The sequence below is a fragment of the Acanthochromis polyacanthus genome, chromosome 3, assembly GCF_021347895.1.
Source record: "Acanthochromis polyacanthus isolate Apoly-LR-REF ecotype Palm Island chromosome 3, KAUST_Apoly_ChrSc, whole genome shotgun sequence".
Taxonomy (NCBI): Eukaryota; Metazoa; Chordata; class Actinopteri; family Pomacentridae; genus Acanthochromis; species Acanthochromis polyacanthus.
In genome coordinates, this window is record NC_067115.1 from 41,587,970 (window position 1) to 41,606,523 (window position 18,554).

Consider the following 18,554-nt stretch of genomic DNA (forward strand, 5'->3'; position numbering starts at 1 on the left):
TTTCAAGGTAAACTGTGGCTACTTCCTAGCTTAGCTGTTTGCCATTCGCGAACCAGTAGCCACTGTGAAGGTAGCTACGTTTCTAGTTTATGAAGATAGCTGTGCTGCTTTTGACAGTTTTGTGTCTCTGTTAAAGACATTCCTGTCAGTAAGAACAGGTTGTTAAATTTATTTTGATTTGAATAAAGACTTTATGGTGCTCCAGCAAGCATTATCCACAGGCTAAGAAGCTCAGCTAACCTGTTGCCAACACCCATACATGCAACACCTACAATATAACTATTGGAGTGTTTTCTGTATAGCAGGTACTCTAGACATGCATGTGTAAGGCTGCAGTGTTTATTAAATCTTCAGCAGTATCCTCTCTACAGCTCCTCTCAACGGAGGCACTCTCTGTGTAAACAGTAGCTTTCAGTGATTGGCTGTTGCTCGTGACACATAACAAGCAACCAATCAGATAGTGCTGTAGGTGGGACATTGCTTGAGTCCACAGTAACCATAAATAGAGAGGCTTCATAAGAAACAAAATACAACATTTGATATATTTTGCGATAATCAGTCAATAGAAATAACGATACAATTGATCTAAAAATGCAACATTTGGGCCTCATTATTGGTCAGTCACTTACTGTGGAATACAATTTAGAAACACAGCAAATGCTTAATAAAAACATAATAAATAATTAAAATGGCCATTCAAATGTAGAAAGAACTCTATATATATCGCTCCACCTATTACTGTCAGGCAGGAGAAAATTCCACCATTTTTTGTCTCTTACTTGAAGTGTCCTTTTGAGGCAACCTCATTAATTTAATGACAATCTGACCTGTTTTCTTACCTAAAATGTACTTAATTATTTAATGTTGTTTCAGAATACAATTTAGCCTCAGAATTCCTCATGTGATAATTAGTAACCAGTCGTGCCATACCATGAATTGCTGCACAGGTAAAATGTCATACATTTTCTGTTGGTACCACTGTACTTAAAAAGTATAAATCACTGTAAAATACAATTATAGCATTTTTAAAACTGACACTCTGTGCTGGACTTCTCACCAGTCACCCACCCCTTTTCTTTATTTTAATTTTGTTCTGTCTTCTCTCATCCCTTCTCTTCTTTTCTTCAAATTTCAGAAACACATAGGTTTTTGCGGCTTCTAGTTCACACAGTAGAAATGGCAGAAAATGCACTTGGCAGAGCATAGAACTGTGTGTGTGTGTGTGTGTGTGTGTGTGTGTGTGTGTGTGTGTGTGTGTGTGTGTGTGTGTGTGTGTGTGTGTGTGTGTGTGTGTGTGTGTGTGTGTGTGTGTGTGTGTGTGTGTGTGAGAGACTTGGCAAGTGTCAGACCCTTGACGGTATAGTGTTGAACCTCATGGAAACAGGCAGACAGGCCTGACAAGTAGTACAAAGACAAAAGTCAAAGCGTGTGTATGTGTTGAGCCAGAGAGTGAAGGCTCTGAGTGAACCAGCAGCAGGAGTCATTGGCTGTTACAAAAACAGACAGATGGAGGTTAACTCAGTGGTTCATCGTGTCTCAAACCTGTTTGCTTTGTTCTAAATTTTAGTCTCCCATTTGGTTTGGCTTGAACACAGTCAAATGAAAGAATGAATAACTTACTGTGTGTGTCTGACAGTGTCGGTGGGGTTTGAATATGAGTCCTGCCTGGACCTCATCCTGTGGGAGAAGAGGACGGCCATTTTACAAGGCTATGAGCTGGATGCTTCCAACATGGGAGGATGGACGCTGGATAAACATCACATCCTGGATGTACAAAACGGTAGGTGCTATGATAAGACAAAAACATGTAATGTGGCATGTTAAATGTCGAGGCTCACAGGCCACTAAAATATTTACTCATCACACCATAAGTCTCTTTTCCTCTCGCTCTCTGTCCACATCATTAGCTTCTCATTTATATGTTCAAGAATGAGAGGAGAATCAGTTTAGAAGTATGTTAATCTCAGCAGCTGTCAACGATTGTTGTCATGAAGGCTTCGGATAACGGAGCAGAGAAAGAGACTGTGTGTGTGTGTGTGTGTGTGTGTGTGTGTGTGTGTGTGTGTGTGTGTGTGTGTGTGTGTGTGTGTGTGTGTGTGTGTGTGTGTGTGTGTGTGTGTGTGTATACGTGTGTGTGTGTGTGTGTGTCCTCCTAAGCCGTGATTTGTGGGGACATTTGGTCCCCACAAATGGCCAAGAAAAACAGTGTTTTTCTTGGCCATGTTGTTGTTACTGAAAAAAGTAAAAGTGAAAAAATGTTTCTTTAGGGTTAGGCATTGTTTTGGTCTGGGTTAAGGTTAGGGTTAGGGTAAGGGTTAGGGGTTAGATATGAATGGGAGTCAATGGTATGTCCCCACAAGTTATGGCGTGGGAGAGTGTGTGTGTGTGTGTGTGTGTGTGTGTGTGTGTGTATATGTGTGTGTGTGTGTGTGTGCGCGCACACGTGTGTGTGTGTGTGTGTGTGTGTGTGTGTGTGTGTGTGTGTGTGTGTGTGTGTGTGTGTGTGTGTGTGCGTGTGCATGTGTGTGTGTTCTTTCCCTTTCTCTCTGGCATACACACAAACATGCACACATGCAATTTCACTTTCTCAGTTCAGTCATTTTAGGAACTTATTCTGTCACTCTTCCTCTGCTGCCCTGTCATTTCTCCTCTGTTGGCTTGCTTATTTTTGTCTTAAAATTCATCATCATCATATTGTCTTCTTTATTGTGTCTTGTACTCTGTCTCCTTTCTTTAGATTTGTAATTAGAGAAGGTTTATATTCTGCATTTTCTGCAAATTAAACGATTTTGTGTTCTCAACAAAAAAATAACAGTATTTAGTATTTTACTAAACAATAATTTAGGGATACATCAGTAAATTTCTGTGTATCTACCAAAAAATTTTAACTTATTTACTTGATGTTCCTAAAAAATACAATAGGTGTCAATTTTTTTATACTGAATTTGAAGAGTATATATTTTGACAACAAAACAGATGCAATAACTATCAAAAATGCAATAATTGTGCCTTTAACTCAAAACAATCCTCACTGAGCGGTGACCAATAGAAACTGGCTGTGCATATCTGATGCAGGACAGTTGTTGCTGTAGACTGCCTGGAGTTGTGGACTAGTTTACAGTGCTTTGACAAAGTATTTGCCCCTCTACAGGAATCTTTTATTTTTGCATATTTGTCACTCTTAAATATTTCAGATAATCAAGCGATTTTTAATGTAAGACAAAGATAGTCTAAGGAAACACAAATACATTTAAAATGCCGATTTTATTTTTGTTAGGAAAAATGCTGTTCAGACCCATCTTGACCCTGTGTGAAAAGCTAATTCCCCCCTTAGCTACCAATCTACCAAATGACCGGATTCATTTGGCAATTGGATTTAGTTTCACCATCCACACTCACATATGATTACTGCCAGGCTTGTCAAACCTAAACATCACCGAAGAGAACCATGATGCTAGCTTAGCCATGCTACACCCATGTTTCTGACGGCACAAGGGTCTAGGGAAGCTCGACAGGGAGGGAGGCGGGCTAAAAGGTTGTCTATCAAATCCCTCTGCAGCAATTGGGTAGGTATACAACCAATCAATGCAACGAATAGGCTGACGTAGTTCCGAAAGCACTGGCGGATTGTGGCTAAGTCCCATTAGCTTCCCAACCAGCGGAGCCGCGGAGTCAACTGGTATATTAAGGATTTGCCATATCCCGTCGGCATAAGTCCAAATACGTCTTTCTTCTCAATGAAACACTTAAGTGCCGTCCTTTGTTTATCTTTCAAGTTGAATTTTAGCTTCAAATCTTTAAGGGCTGTGGCCAAAGCCGAGTCGAAAGATCGAAAGAACTGTTTATTGTGCGCTGGTTGTTTCTGTCAGAATCGTCGCGCCTCTGTCGTCACTTCGTTACGCCCGCCTTCTGACTCTACACTTCATGGTGATTGGTCCGGCCAGTTTTAGGAGAATCCAGCCTCGAGCCTTATGGAGGGTAGCTAGACCCTCCCTGGCAGAGAATTAAATTCGTTGCCGTGGCTTGTCTAGCGCGGCTAGGCTACCATGATGCCACATTCTGTGGAGATTCACAAACAGATGAGAAACAAAGTCGTTGACCTTCACAGACTAGGGGGTTGCAAAGCCATTGCCAAGGCTCTGAGACTCCAGAGAACCACGCTGAGAGCCATTATCCACAAATGGAGAAAACATGAAACTGTGGTGAACCTTCCCAGGAGCAGTCAACCTACCAGCATTTCTCCAAGATCTTGTCAATATCTAATCCAGGAATCACAGAAGAACCCAGATGAATATCAAAAGAACTGTAGACCTCACTGGCCTCAGTTAAGGTCATGATTCCACAATATGGAAGACACTGGGGGGAAAAAAAATAGCAATCATCGGAGAGTTCCAAGATGCAAGCCACTACTGACCAAAAAGAACATGAAGGTTCATCTGGCATTTCCAAAAAATATCTGGATGAGCTCCAAGACCTTTGGGATAACATCCTGTGGACTGATGAGTCAAAGGTGGAACTTTTTGGAACACACTGGTCCCATTACATCTGTTGTAAATCTAATACTTCATTCCACAAGAAGAACGTCATGCCAGCAGTGAACATGGTGGTGGTAGTGTGATGTTTAGGGCTGCTTTGCTTCCACAGGACCTGGATGACTTATCAGAATTAACAGACCCATGAATTCTTCTCTGTATCACCTGGAGAATTTTGACCTAGAGCTCAACACAAATGCGTTATGGGATAACATAGATAAACGAACAAAATTAAGGTTTTGGAGTGGCCGAGTTAAAGTTGAGACTTGAATCCAATTGAGATGCTGAGGCAAGGGCAGTTCATGTTCGAAAACCATCAAAAATGACCGAATTAAAACTATTCTGGAGAGAGGAGTGGACCAGAATTCCTCCATGGCGATGTAACAGACTGATCACAAGCTATTGCAAATGTTTTAACTGCAGCTGTTGCTACTTTTACTTGCTACTTAAATAGCTCATCATTTAAAAACTGCATTCTGTGTTTTGTGGGTTACCTATATCTGATATTAAATATAAGTTTAATGATCCAGAACATTTAGGCATGAAGAATATGCAAAAGTGAAAGACATCGGTAACACAAATACTTCACAGCACTGGAACTCACTGGTCTGAGTGTGCTATATGCATTTCCAAATGAGTATGAGGGAGACAGCAGTGTGAAGTCATTTCTTCCCCTCTATAACAGCACATTTTTAGCGCTGTGTTAATCATTTGGTTTGTCAAGGATGTGTCACGATATGCAGATGAATTGTTCCTGTAAGTATAGATACATATTTAAAAAACAGGCACTTTGACTTTATTTCCCTCCACACTACCCCACTCCTCCTCCTTCTCTTGCCGTCCTCTATCTGTCACCCCATCCATCACGTTGCTATTCATCCCTCTCTCCCTACAGCCCTCTTGGGCTTTCAACACCTTGTCACCCGATTCAGTGTGTGTGCATGTGTGTGTGTGCTGAAAATGCAGGTGTGATTTGTGATTTTCTGTACATATGCACGCTGCTGTCTGTGGGTGTGATTTTGTGTCTTGAGGGACAACACTGCACACACAAAGTGTGTTCGTCCCTTTGAGACAAAAATGCACTGTGTGAACATCAGAATAATCCCGTCTCAGTGCGTTTGAAGGGGAGAGCCCAACAATCCTGCAGTGTTCTCTTTTTTGTTTGTCTTGCATCTTCACTAATGATTTGTATGGGGTGACGCGTTAGATTTGGAAATAACACGTCTGTATCTGTGATCGCTGACTTCTCATTGTTTTGCAGTCTGAAGTGAGGATATTTTCCATGATTTTATTGATTCACATTGTGTTTTAGGTTTTGACAGGAGAAAAAGTGAATTTCCTGTTTACTGAAATGTGTTTTACTCACATCTGAGTTTTATTTTTATAATATTCTGTATTTACAGATGGCATTTAGGCAGCTGGAAGGCAAGTTTAGACTTTAGTTTGTAAATCAGTTGGTTGTGGAGCACAGAGAGGGATTGCTGTTTGACTGTATGAGAGCCATCTTAAACAATGCACTGTGGAGAGGACATAAGCAGTTTATTGTGTCCACAACCATCTCAAAGGCATTAATCCTCCTACACAACTGACCATTACAACATGATGGAAAATGCAGTCGCTGTCCATTCTAAAATGCACCCACGACTACCAACGACCTCAGTTTCTCAGCCCAACAGGTGCTTATGCCTGGGTCAGCTTTATCACAGGCTAGATGCTGGTGTCAGGCTGGGAGATTTGGCACAGATTAAGCCACAGCCTTGATGTGGCCTTCATTCTTTGTACTAGTAAAAAACCACTAGCAGTCTCTATGCATGCCTTTTCCTGTGCTGTCTTAGCTTATTTCAGTGTCATCTGTCATGTTAACATCTGCCCATTGCCCTGTTGTAGTTGCAGTATTCTCTTAACTATTGTACAGCGGTTCTATCCCAGCTTACATTAGATTACGGTAGGTCCGAATCTTAAATTAACTTGTACTCTTTAGTTATTTAGAATTATTTACCTAACCAGTCGTTCTTTCAGATGTCCTTGGTTCATGTATCATATAGTGTAGTCATAAAACATTCATACCTCAATACTCTGGATGTGTTAAAAAAAAAACCTGACACAGTAAGAATAGTGTGTGTGTGTATATATATATATATATATATATATATATATATATATACAGTGCCTTGTGAAAGTATTCAGCCCCCTTGAACTTTTCAACCTTTCGCCACATTTCAGGCTTCAAACATAAAGATATAAAATTTTAATTTTTTGTCAAGAATCAACAACAAGTGGGACACAATCGTGAAGTGGAATGAAATTTATTGGATATTTTAAACTTTTTTAACAAATAAAAACCTGAAAAGTGGGGCGTGCAATATTACAATATTATTCGGCCCCCTTGCATTAATACTTTGTAGCGCCACCTTTTGCTGCAATTACAGCTGCAAGTCTCTTGGGGTATGTCTATCAGTTTTGCACATCGAGAGACTGAAATTCTTGCCCATTCTTCCTTGCAAAACAGCTCGAGCTCAGTGAGGTTGGATGGAGAGCGTTTGTGAACAGCAGTCTTCAGCTCTGCCCACAGATTCTCCATTGGATTCAGGTCTGGACTTTGACTTGGCCATTCTAACACCTGGATACGTTTATTTGTGAACCATTCCATTGTAGATTTGGCTTTATGTTTTGGATCATTGTCCTGTTGGAAGATAAATCTCCGTCCCAGTCTCAGGTCTTTTGCAGACTCCAACAGGTTTTCTTCCAGAATGCTCCTGTATTTTGCTCCATTCATCTTCCCATCAATTTTAACCATCTTCCCTGTCCCTGCTGAAGAAAAGCAGGCCCAAACCATGAGGCTGCCACCACCATGTTTGACAGTGGGGATGGTGTGTTCAGGGTGATGAGCTGTGTTGCTTTTACGCCAAACATATCATTTTGCATTGTGGCCAAAAAGTTCGATTTTGGTTTCATCTGACCAGAGCACCTTCTTCCACATGTTTGGTGTGTCTCCCAGGTGGCTTGTGGCAAACTTCAAACCAGACTTTTTATGGATATCTTTGAGAAATGGCTTTCTTCTTGCCACTCTTCCATAAAGGCCAGATTTGTGCAGTGTATGACTGATTGTTGTCCTATGGACAGACTCTCCCACCTCAGCTGTAGATCTCTGCAGTTCATCCAGAGTGATCATGGGCCTCTTGGCTGCATCTCTGATCAGTCTTCTCCTTGTTCGAGGTGAAAGTTTAGAGGGACGGTCGGGTCTTGGTAGATTTGCAGTGGTCTGATACTCCTTCCATTTCAATATGATTGCTTGCACAGTGCTCCTTGAGATGTTTAAAGCTTGGGGAATCTTTTTGTATCCAAATCCGGCTTTAAACTTCTCCACAACAGTATCTCGACCTGCCTGGTGTGTTCCTTGGTCTTCATGATGCTCTCTGCACTTTAAACAGAACCCTGAGACTATCACAGAGCAGGTGCATTTATATGGAGACTTGATTACACACAGGTGGATTCTATTTATCATCATCAGTCATTTAGGACAAGATTGGATCATTCAGAGATCCTCACTGAACTTCTGGAGTGAGTTTGCTGCACTGAACGTAAAGGGGCCGAATAATATTGCACGCCCCACTTTTCAGTTTTTTATTTGTAAAAAAAGTATAAAATATCCAATAAATTTCATTCCACTTCACGACTGTGTCCCAATTGTTGTTGATTCTTGACAAAAAATTAAAATTTTATATCTTTATGTTTGAAGCTTGAAATGTGGCAAAAGGTTGAAAAGTTCAAGGGGGCCGAATACTTTCACAAGGCACTGTATATATATATATATATATATATATATATATATATATATATATATATATATATATATATATACATATATAGACATATGTTACAATTAGGTTCAAGTTTTATTCATATTATTCAAATGCACTCTTCAACATGGACCATCAATATTTTGTAGCTAAGATTTACACAGAAAATGTTGTAAATTTTGAATTTAACGACTGAGTAGGTATATCAGTCCCTTCACCTCAGACACCACCCTGATGAAGGCAAAGGAGTCAAAAATGTTTGTCAAATTACGTGTGGTATCCAGGAGAGGTGTTTAGTGTCTTTTTGTGTTGATAGAAAGAGAGATGCATCAACAAAAATAGAAATAAGGACAGCAACAAATGAGATGAACAGGATTTCATAAGAAATTAGGAGAACCAGAAAAATGCTGCAAAGAGAGAGTAATAAGAAGGGAGAGGCTTGTCCACACCCTCACACATACTCTCACACATGCGTGCATACACACGCACGCACACACACACAGACCTGTGTTATGTGATCTGTGAGCACTGAGTAGTGAGCACTGCTGAACAACTCTGATAAGACTAGATGAAAGAGAGTACGTGGAGAGGTTTCAGGAGCAGAGGGTTGACAGTCGATCTGCTTCCTTGTGCATGCATTGTGAGGATGTTTTAGTGTGTGTGTGTGTGTGTGTGTGTGTGTGTGTGTGTGTGTGTGTGTGTGTGTGTGTGTGTGTGTGTGTGTGTGTGTGTGTGTGTGTGTGTGTGTGTGTGTGTGTGTGTGTGTGTGTGTGTGTGTGTGTGTGTGTGTGTGTGTGTGAGTGATTTCTCTTCAAATGTGCCTTTGTCCATGTTCTTGTACTCCATGTTCGTCTATGTATTCACACAGTGTGTGTGTGTGTGTGTGTGTGTGTAGAGTGAATGAGTGTGTAAGCTCAGTAAAGCTTTGCACTCTGTTATTCACACACTAAGCAGCTCGGCCACCACTAGAGTGCCTTAATGTTTTGCTCCCGAGAACACGGGAAAGTTACTTTTTTCCAAATCAATTGAACATTTCTGCCCTTTAAACAGCTTTGAATCTGGGCCTGTTTTCCCAACCATTGTCTTTACACAAATCATAAGTATAGTTGGTTTAGTTTCATTGAATTTTTTAGATTTTACTTTAAGCAAACAATCTTAAACTTATGTTATCCTATCTAATAATATCACCTGAAAGAAATGTGTTTAAGGTGAGAAGCATTATCTTAGCACCAAATCCTGTTAAACTCCACTACTAACTTTTGTTCACATGAGAGTCACTGTTCACATAAAAAACTGGAATCTATCTTATAACTATTGCTTAAATTAGAACTGTAAAGTTAATTTAATTCCAGTGACATGTTCCAGGCACAGTGATGAGTTCTGTCAAATGCAGCATGAGGACAAGTCTAGAGATGATTCTGTTGTTGCTGACTGTAGCCAGTGCCATTTCTGTGCTATGATGTCTCTCCTGAGTGAAAATCTCCATAGAGGACTTTGTAAGTCAAGGTTTAACCCGTAAAATCTGTAGTACAAAGCCTGTAATTTAACATTACCTGATGAGACGTGTTATGAAAGTATTTAATAAGGGCTGAGCATTGGAGTTGGGATATGGTCTGTGTTGATGGTTTACTTGAAGGAAATGTTGAAGCAGCTCATGAAGACATCCTAACTGAGAGCTAAAGAACTGCATGGTTCAGCAGAACTGCGGCTCCTTATTAGTCTGGATACAGTGTCAAAAACAAACCCCAATGGTTATTGGTTTGCTCTAATAATGAATTGCAACTGGCTTTTTTTAACACAATTTTTTGACCTCCATAAAGTATCCTTAAAAATTAAGAAATGACGTAAACATATTTTTCTGGGGTTGTAATTATTAGCTTCACACTCTAAAGCAGTTGTAAGCAAGATGATTTGCAAAAATTGTCAGAAATGACCTGTGGTACATAAGCCTGTGCAATTTAGGAGTTACAACACCTTAAAAGGTTGTTTGGGATTATACTTAATAAAGCAAATTAAACAACGTCTAAGTAATCTGCTGTGACCTGAGTCAGTAGTACACCTGCTGTAATAGGCCCAATGATGAAATATATATATTTAGCTGCTCCCTCTAATAAAATCTGTATGCATTTCTCTCATCCCACTAAAATAAATGATAGGTATGCAGAGACTCTGCTGTTTATTATTAAAGGTCAGTCTCAGCTCCATCAGAGCCAGTCTTCCTCTCCACCCTCAACAAAGTTAGACCATCACAGTTTGAGATGATGAGATGGGTTTGAATTGTTAGCGCAGTCAAAATAGGTACATTTGGATGTCTGTGTTTTGTGTTTGTTTTTCCCTACCTTTATTTGCTCCCAACATCTTAACCCTGTAAAACCCCTAGCAGTTTGTATTAACTATAATGTCATTTTCTTACCCACTTTGGGCCCATTTTTCACAGAAATATAAAGTACTGCACCTCACTGGAGAGAGAACAACCATGGTTACAAGTAGAGAGATATTCATGCAGTGTGACACACATCATAAAAAAGACAAAAACTGCTGTTGATAGTTATTTGTTTTACAAAAATACAAAACACTGGAATCAACATGTGTGGTGCATCGCCAAAAATAAATTACTGGGAAATGTTTTTCATCAATTATATAATAAAGGTAAAACATTTACATAAAAATGTATTTCAAAATATCAGACTATTTAAACTTGAGTTGAGAAAATTACCATTCAGACAATATGAGTACCATGTATCTTTCAATCCAGTTCAGTACACAAGCACAATCCTGGGGAGGACTGCTGACTTCAAAACTGTCAACAAGACGATCACTGGCGCTCTCCACAAGGAGCCACAAAAGATCTTTGCCTAAAAGGCTGGTTGGCAGAATGCTATACCAAAGCATGTTAATGGAAAATGACTGAAAGGGAAAAGAGACTTAGTAAAAGGTGCACAAGCAGCAGGGATAACCGCAGAATTGAGAGGAATGTCAAGAAAGGTTGATTCAAGAACTGGGGAGATCTTCACAAGACTGAGGCTGGTGTCGGTGCATCAAGAGCCACCATGTACAGACTTCATTAAAGAAGCTACAATATGTGAAGCCAATCCTGAACGAGATAAGCATCTCATCTGGGCTAAGGAGAGAACAGAGCTAAACTGTGCTCACTGCTTCAAAGTCTTGTTTTCCAAGTTGGACATTAATGTTTTGTAAATCTTTCTGAGATTGATTTTCGGAAATATTTGAATAATTTGACATAGTGGATTTCAGATTTTAATGAACTTATAGTCAGAGTCATCAAAATTCAAACAAAAAAAGCATGAAATGTTTCCCTTTATGTATAATGAGTTTAGAACGTATCAAAGGCTACCTTTGAAAATTTGATGATGAAAAATGAACTATTTCACAGATGGACAAAAATGATGACTATACGTACTATAGAATTTTTTCAGTTTTATGCTTTGAAACTTCTAAAAACTCGTTTGCAAATGTGCTTCGCAGTTCTCTACTAATCAAATCTAGAAAGATATTTCACAGTGCTGGATGTATCTCAGGCTGCACAATGGATTGGTGGTTAGCACTTTTGCCTTACAGCTATAACAGCCTCCCTTTTCTTTCAGTTCTCTGGCTGTTCAAAAACACAGTCCAAAAACATTCTCAGGTTAATTGGCAACTCTAAATTGTCCATTGGTGTGAATGTAAGTATGCTTGTTTGCCTCTATGTGTAGCCCTGTGATAGACTGGTGACCTGACCAGGTGTCCCCTCCCTTCACCATAAGTTAGCTGGGATAGGCTCCAGCCCCCCGCAACCCTAATGAGGATTAAGTGGTGTATAGATAATGGATGGATGGACGTATCTCCCTACAAGTTGCTCACAGCTTAAGCCTCTGTTTCGTTCATTTCAATACCTGTCTCCTTTTTGCTCTCTGTGAACACAGCCTGCAGTTCGGGAATCTTCTCTCTGAATTTTTCTAATTGGACTTAGTCACTCATGGTGTCTCAGTTACGCAGAGGAGTGCAGAATGCTGAGTTCAATTTTTGCCTTTGTATCCATTCAATTTAAATTTTTGAAAAATAAAAAGATAAATCTATGTACATTTTTCAATGAAAAAACTGACATCAATTAAAAAATAAAGCAAAAAAAAAATAACTTCACATTTTTTTGCAGTTCCTTTTAGTTTTACCTATCAACAGAAGAGAGGAACTAAAAAATAGTTAATAGCGGTGAATGAAAAATTCAAGCATTAAAAAGGTGATTTTGTTCATTTGCCCTCGGTCATTAGGAAGGATCTTTTCAAATGGGACCCAGGTGTATTTCATAGATTGACTCATGGTCATTCTTCACACTGATTTCCAGACCCATAGTCATTTTTCAACTTACTGCTTGTATTATACATGCTGAACGCCTAAATGTAAAACATCATTGGATTGCCTTTGACCTTTGTTGGTTTTGTGTGTGAATGTGATGCCATGTTTGTGACTACATGCAAAAGCAAGAGCCTTTTAGCGTTTAGGTAGGAACCGTTAGTACATTTACACTCATACAGTTGTGAACAAAAGTTTAAACGCACTTGTAAAGACCTCATTGAATCAATCAGACACATTCATCAAAGCCACGAAATAGATTTAAAAAAAAGCAATCAAGAATTTTGATTCTGTCATAAATTTATTGTAGGTCTTCTAGGAATATGACAAAATCTTCTGGGTCAAAAATATACAAACAGACTCTTGAATTATCAGTCTTAAGGTTCTGTTTCTAGATGAAGGTCTTCCTTCTTCATGGCCGCCTCTCACCTCGTGGTAATAGTAAATAGTAAAACACTGTGGACACTGACACCTGTGTTCCAGCAGCTTCTGTTTCATTGCAGATCTGCTTTTTAGTGATTCTTGGTTGACACTTGGCCATCCTGATCAATTGTCTGTCAGCAGCAGGTGATAATCTACCTTCCAGAGGACTTACAATAGATCTGTGAAAGAATCTAAATTCTTGTTTTGTTTTTTTATGACATGGCCACGTGTGTATCAAAGAATCCATCATGGAAAATTAGTCATAAGAGTCATTAGTCATTGGAGTGAAGACGTGAGATGGTACACATGATTTTTACAAGTAAACTTTTCTCAATGACTGTACATGAGAGTATCAGTGTGCTGCTGTTGATTTTACTGTGCCATAAGTAATGTCTGTGTGTATGCTAGAGCCCTCACACACCAACCTGGCAGCTGCTTGAACACTGTTTGGTTGACCACACCTGAAGCTTTTGCAACACAGTTCTGCTGTTATGGGCAGCTGGTCAGTTGATCTAGCAGCAAAGGTAGTCAGTGACAGAGCAGTCAGGTAAGCACAACTATGTTTTACTATTATGGTGCATTATTTTCCTTATGTATCCCTCTGTATCGTCTTTGCTTCTTTCACAAGCATGTGCTGTCAAAATCTAGGTTTTGTGATGAAGGGTTTTGAGATCAAGGTGAAGTTAACTCATTTGCACACATGTAGAAAGCCGTGTGAGAAAGCCTTACTGCCCTCTCTTTTAACACAGCAGGAGAATTCAATATTCTCTTTCTCACTCAATCTATCACCCTCCCATCAGCGCACACACTCACATGCAGCCGTTTTTTCCAGTCAGCCGACTCGTTGCTTGTGGAGACCACAGCACAGCACGTTGGAACCCTGCTGGCTCGGCCTCTGTTGATCAATCAACACCTGCTAATGGAGAGAGAGATGAAAGAGAGAGAGGGAGGGAAGGAAGGAGAAGGAGAGGGATAAACAGATAGCTAGATGGGAAAGGCCCTGACTGATATGGGATTTGAGGGCAGATAGTAAAATGTTTGAAAAACTTAAATTGACCCTGTGTATGACAGAAAGTTCCAGAAATATGGCTCAGAAAATTCTCTGAAAACATTTATACTACATAACACAAAGAAGGTTCTTTCTACCATAAGACAACATAATGATGCATAGTCACAGCTGAATATGTCCAAGGATTGCCTGTTCCGGATGGCTTTGTGCAAAAGGTCTGCTGTTAAAGACTAACCCTAACTGTTCTGGCTTCATGATACGGCTTCCTCATTCTGCCTTTTGCTTCAAACTGTACACTTTGGAACAGCTTTTTCTCAAAACATTCATTATCATCAAGTGACAAAAGTCGCTTTGAAGAATGCCTAAAAACAGTTTGAGATAGAAATGTAAACTACAGCTGGGTGTGCATCCAAATGTAGCAAAAATTGAAATTGAATGTTGAATGCTTTTAAATCCACTACTGTTCTGCAAATATGAGAGGAGTTGGCGCTCCAAAATATATAGCTGGTGGAGCGAATTCTTCAGTTGGATGCCATGTTTCACTCCCTTTCTTCATGTATTCCACAGTTTCTTTCCCAAGTCTATGTCCATTTCTTTGTCATTATGTCATTGTCCACTGCGGCTGCTCCAGAATCGGAACGCAGAGGTGGAAACTTATCCATGATCTTAGGTTATTTAGTCATTGGTCAGAGCTCATGACTGAAAGTCATCTGACAAACATGTCATTTTACCTACACTGAGGCTTTATCTAAGGTAATCTTTATTGACAAAGCACAGGTGTGAAGAGTGAAACACACTCCAGAAAATCTGCCAACATGAAAACACAATGTTTGTGCAACAACAGAATGTTTTCAGTCCTGCTTTTTAGACTTTATTTTAGCATGTATAGTACATTTTTATTATATTGCTGTATATAATATCTAGTTAATAAATATTGTATTTTTTATTTTTGTTTGTCAATGAGGAACATGTTTACAGCAAAATGATCATTGGATGTTTTTGTACAAGAACTAGAAGCATAGTGAATGCATTTATGGTGAGACAAGTATTTGGTGAAAATTAACAAAAGATAGTCACCTCATTTGACCTTCTGAATTCCAAAACCCACCAGCAGGTTTGAAAGACATGTTATCTATATTTAATTTTGCCAAAATGAAAACATTAAATTCCCAGAAACTATTAAAACTTTCTGACAGTCCTTGAACTAATCATGCACGACACTCAGTTTTGTCAGGGAAATTATCCAAATTTCGCTTACTGTGATGTCTTATCAAAATAATGGGATTCTATGTGACTCAGATATAAATACGGCATTGAACTAAACTGAATTCACTAAAAACAAAAATACTTTCAGATAGATAGATAGATAGATAGATAGAACAAGCATAAGGCGGGCTGTTATCCAAGATGGCGTCAGAGTTTTAATAATTCAGTTCACCACAGGAGGTTTCTCTTTGATGTCTCACTTTGAAGAACGAGTACATCCTTCGTTTTTCCTCCGTTCATCCTTTCATCGCTCCTTCACATTAACCTCCTCACAAGTCGGCCTACATACCCCCTTCATCCTCATCGTACCTTACATTGTCTCTTCCCTGTCATGCTCTCAACATCTTCGTACCCTTTCAATTTAAAGAAATACCTCAGAGCTTAAAACAAACACCACACAGTCTCTCTCACTTTCTCTTACGCTTTATACAAAGACATTATTGTGGTCAGTGGCACAAAAACAAATATTAATACTGCAGTATCTGCAGTATTTGAAGTGACTGAGATAATGTACAGGAATATCAGCATGACATACGGGTTAGAAGTCCCTGAGTCCCAGAGGGACACACCAGTGAAGGCAGTTGAGAAGAACAGAGCTAAGATCCTGTGGCACTTCAAGTTGTAGACTGACATACAGCTGCTGTCTAACCATCCTGAAATAGTGGTAGTAGACAGGGAGCAGAAGAAGGCAGTTGTGGTAGATGTGGCATTTCCAGCTGACAGTAACATCAGGAAAAATAACTGGAACACATGTGCAAGGTGATGTCCACAGTGGTCCCAGTAGTAATAAGAGCATGAGGGGCTATCACCCTCAAACTAGAAGAGTGGCTCCATCGGATCCCAGTAACTACATCTGTGGTCTTTCTTACGATACTGTGTCGAACCCTCAAACTCCCAGACCCTTGGTAGAGGACCTGCACTTGATGGAAACCAGTATTCCGACTGTGGGGACTGAGAGGGAGATTTTTTTTTTCTGTGTCTTCTAAGACACAGTCTGGTGTTGCATGAAGAGAAGAATGAGCAGCAGACACAGTGACAGACTCCATGATTATGAGATCAGGGCATTGCAGGGGGAATACAAGCTGTTGAAAGACTCTTTGTCCTTCTTTTGGCTGAGGCTAAATCTGGGTCTTTCTTTTCGAAACAAGTTTTGTGTGACTTCTTTGTCTGGATTATGCCAATCTTTCATATGTGAACACTTTTGCTAAATATCTTCGTATGGTTGACACTGTTAACTAGGGGTGTAACGGTACACAAAATTTACGGTTCAGTACGTATTTCGGTACAGAAGTCACGGTTCGGTTCGGTTCTCAGTTAAGGAGAAAAATGAAAGAAAAAAAACCTGCTGATATAAGAGCTGGTATGACTTTCTGACTGAAGTGTGGACGAGAAGGAATTTCACAATGGGGCTCCTAAACTAGGAAATATATTTATATAATGTAATTGCTTTTTAAAAAAAAAAAAACAACAACACTAGGCTCTTGTTTACTAGCATGAATATATTAGTAGGCTAAAATAAATACACAATATAGGAACTTATGTATAGCAAAGAGCACAACAATAATGTCAAGTTAATGTTAGTTGACCTTCATCATAAGTTTAAAACCTCAGTTCTCAACAAGGGAGTATGGCTGTAGATCTGCTGCTATGAAAACACCATGGACTTGGTTACTACTTTAGCCCGTTCTGAATTGCTAGGCAGGGTTTGATGAAATAATGTTGGGAGCATCGTTTTTTTCCTAGCAGCGGGGATAGTTGCACTTGGATGGTGCTTTTTCTAATGTGTCTAAGTTTGACGTGTTGCTGGATGCATAGTTGAGGACTGCTCCACAGTGTCGGCATACGGCTTTCGTCTTGTGAACTTGTTTTTCTACTTTTTCGTACTTCACTGGGAAACCAAAATGATCCCAAATGGGTGATTTTAAAGTCGCCGGAGCGTCTTCCATCTCTAGCTTCTTCTCGTTGTTGCAGCTTTAGCCATGAAGCGCTGGCAGGAGAATAACAATCTGTCACATCCTGTGGTTCACTGGAAACTCTTACTTGTTTTTAGTTCCACAATACTGCACGACTGTGTGAGCCAGAGAAGGTCCACCGCAGCTGTGGGCACTACAAAGTTTTAGGTTTCACAATCAAAACAATTCTGTACATTGGCCATTCTTAATAGTCTTAAAATTTTCGTACCACAGTACACCTCTGTACCGAACCGAACGGTTCAGTATGAATACATGTCCCGTTACACCCCTACTGTTGACCATACTTCTTTGAGGTTTATTATGAATTGTAAAGTGTCAACGCACCACTGCGAGTTAGACTCTCGGGTGGGATGGCCTTCTTTAGCCACTAGAAGGATCTGTCATTGGTATACTTTTCATATATAACACATTACTTGGATTACTGCCCACCTACATTTGCACTGAAAAGTTCTGAATTTCACTCTCTCTGTTCACGAGATCATTTGTTGCTTTCTGTTACATATGCTTGTACTGAATTGGTACAAATGCGTTTCCTCTGCACCTTTTCTCCTTGAGCGCTTTAAAATCCAAACTACGAGTTCTTGAGGGGGGCTGCACAGTGGTGTAGTGGTTAGCACTTTCGTCTTGCAGCAAAAAGATCCCCGGTTCAAATCATGGCCTGCACAGTGGCGTAGTTTCTGCATGGAGTTTGCATGTTCTCCCTGTGCATGCGTGGGTTTTCTCAGGGTACTCCGGCTTCCTCTCACAGTCCAAAAATATGCTGAGGTTAATTGATTACTCTAAATTGCCCATAGGTGTGAATGTGAGTGTGATTGTGTGTCTGTATATGTAGCCCTGTGACAGACTGGTGACCTGTCCAGGGTGTCCCCTGCCTTCGCCCCAGTCAGCTGGGATAGACTCCAGCACCCCCCGCGACCCTAGTGAGGATAAAGCGGTGTATAGAGAATGGATGGATGGATGGAGTTCTTGCTCGTGTTTTAATTGTGCTTTAACTGTTTAAAGTTGTAATTGTGTTTTGTATTTATTACTGTCTATGTTGGCCGTGATTCCTTTGGAAAAGAGGTTTTTAATCTCAATGGGATTTCTCCTGGTTAAATAAAGGTTAATCAAAAATAAATAAAATTAAAAATATTCACCTTTTTTTAAAAATATACCCGGCTCCAACAAATGGGACTACAAATATTAACAAAATATATTTCCA

The 18,554-nt window shown here is 39.8% G+C and overlaps 1 protein-coding gene across 10 annotated transcripts in view; it reads left to right on the forward strand.

Moving 5' to 3' along the window:
• LOC110955016 (teneurin-3) overlaps window positions 1-18,554 on the forward strand; it is a 753,086-nt gene that overhangs the window by 686,317 nt on the left and 48,215 nt on the right. For all 10 annotated transcript variants that reach the window (XM_051945606.1, XM_051945604.1, XM_051945607.1 and 7 more), the window contains one exon: window positions 1,637-1,780. In XM_051945606.1, coding sequence (XP_051801566.1) covers window positions 1,637-1,780 — 144 coding nt within the window. The remainder of the gene's footprint in view (window positions 1-1,636; window positions 1,781-18,554) is intronic.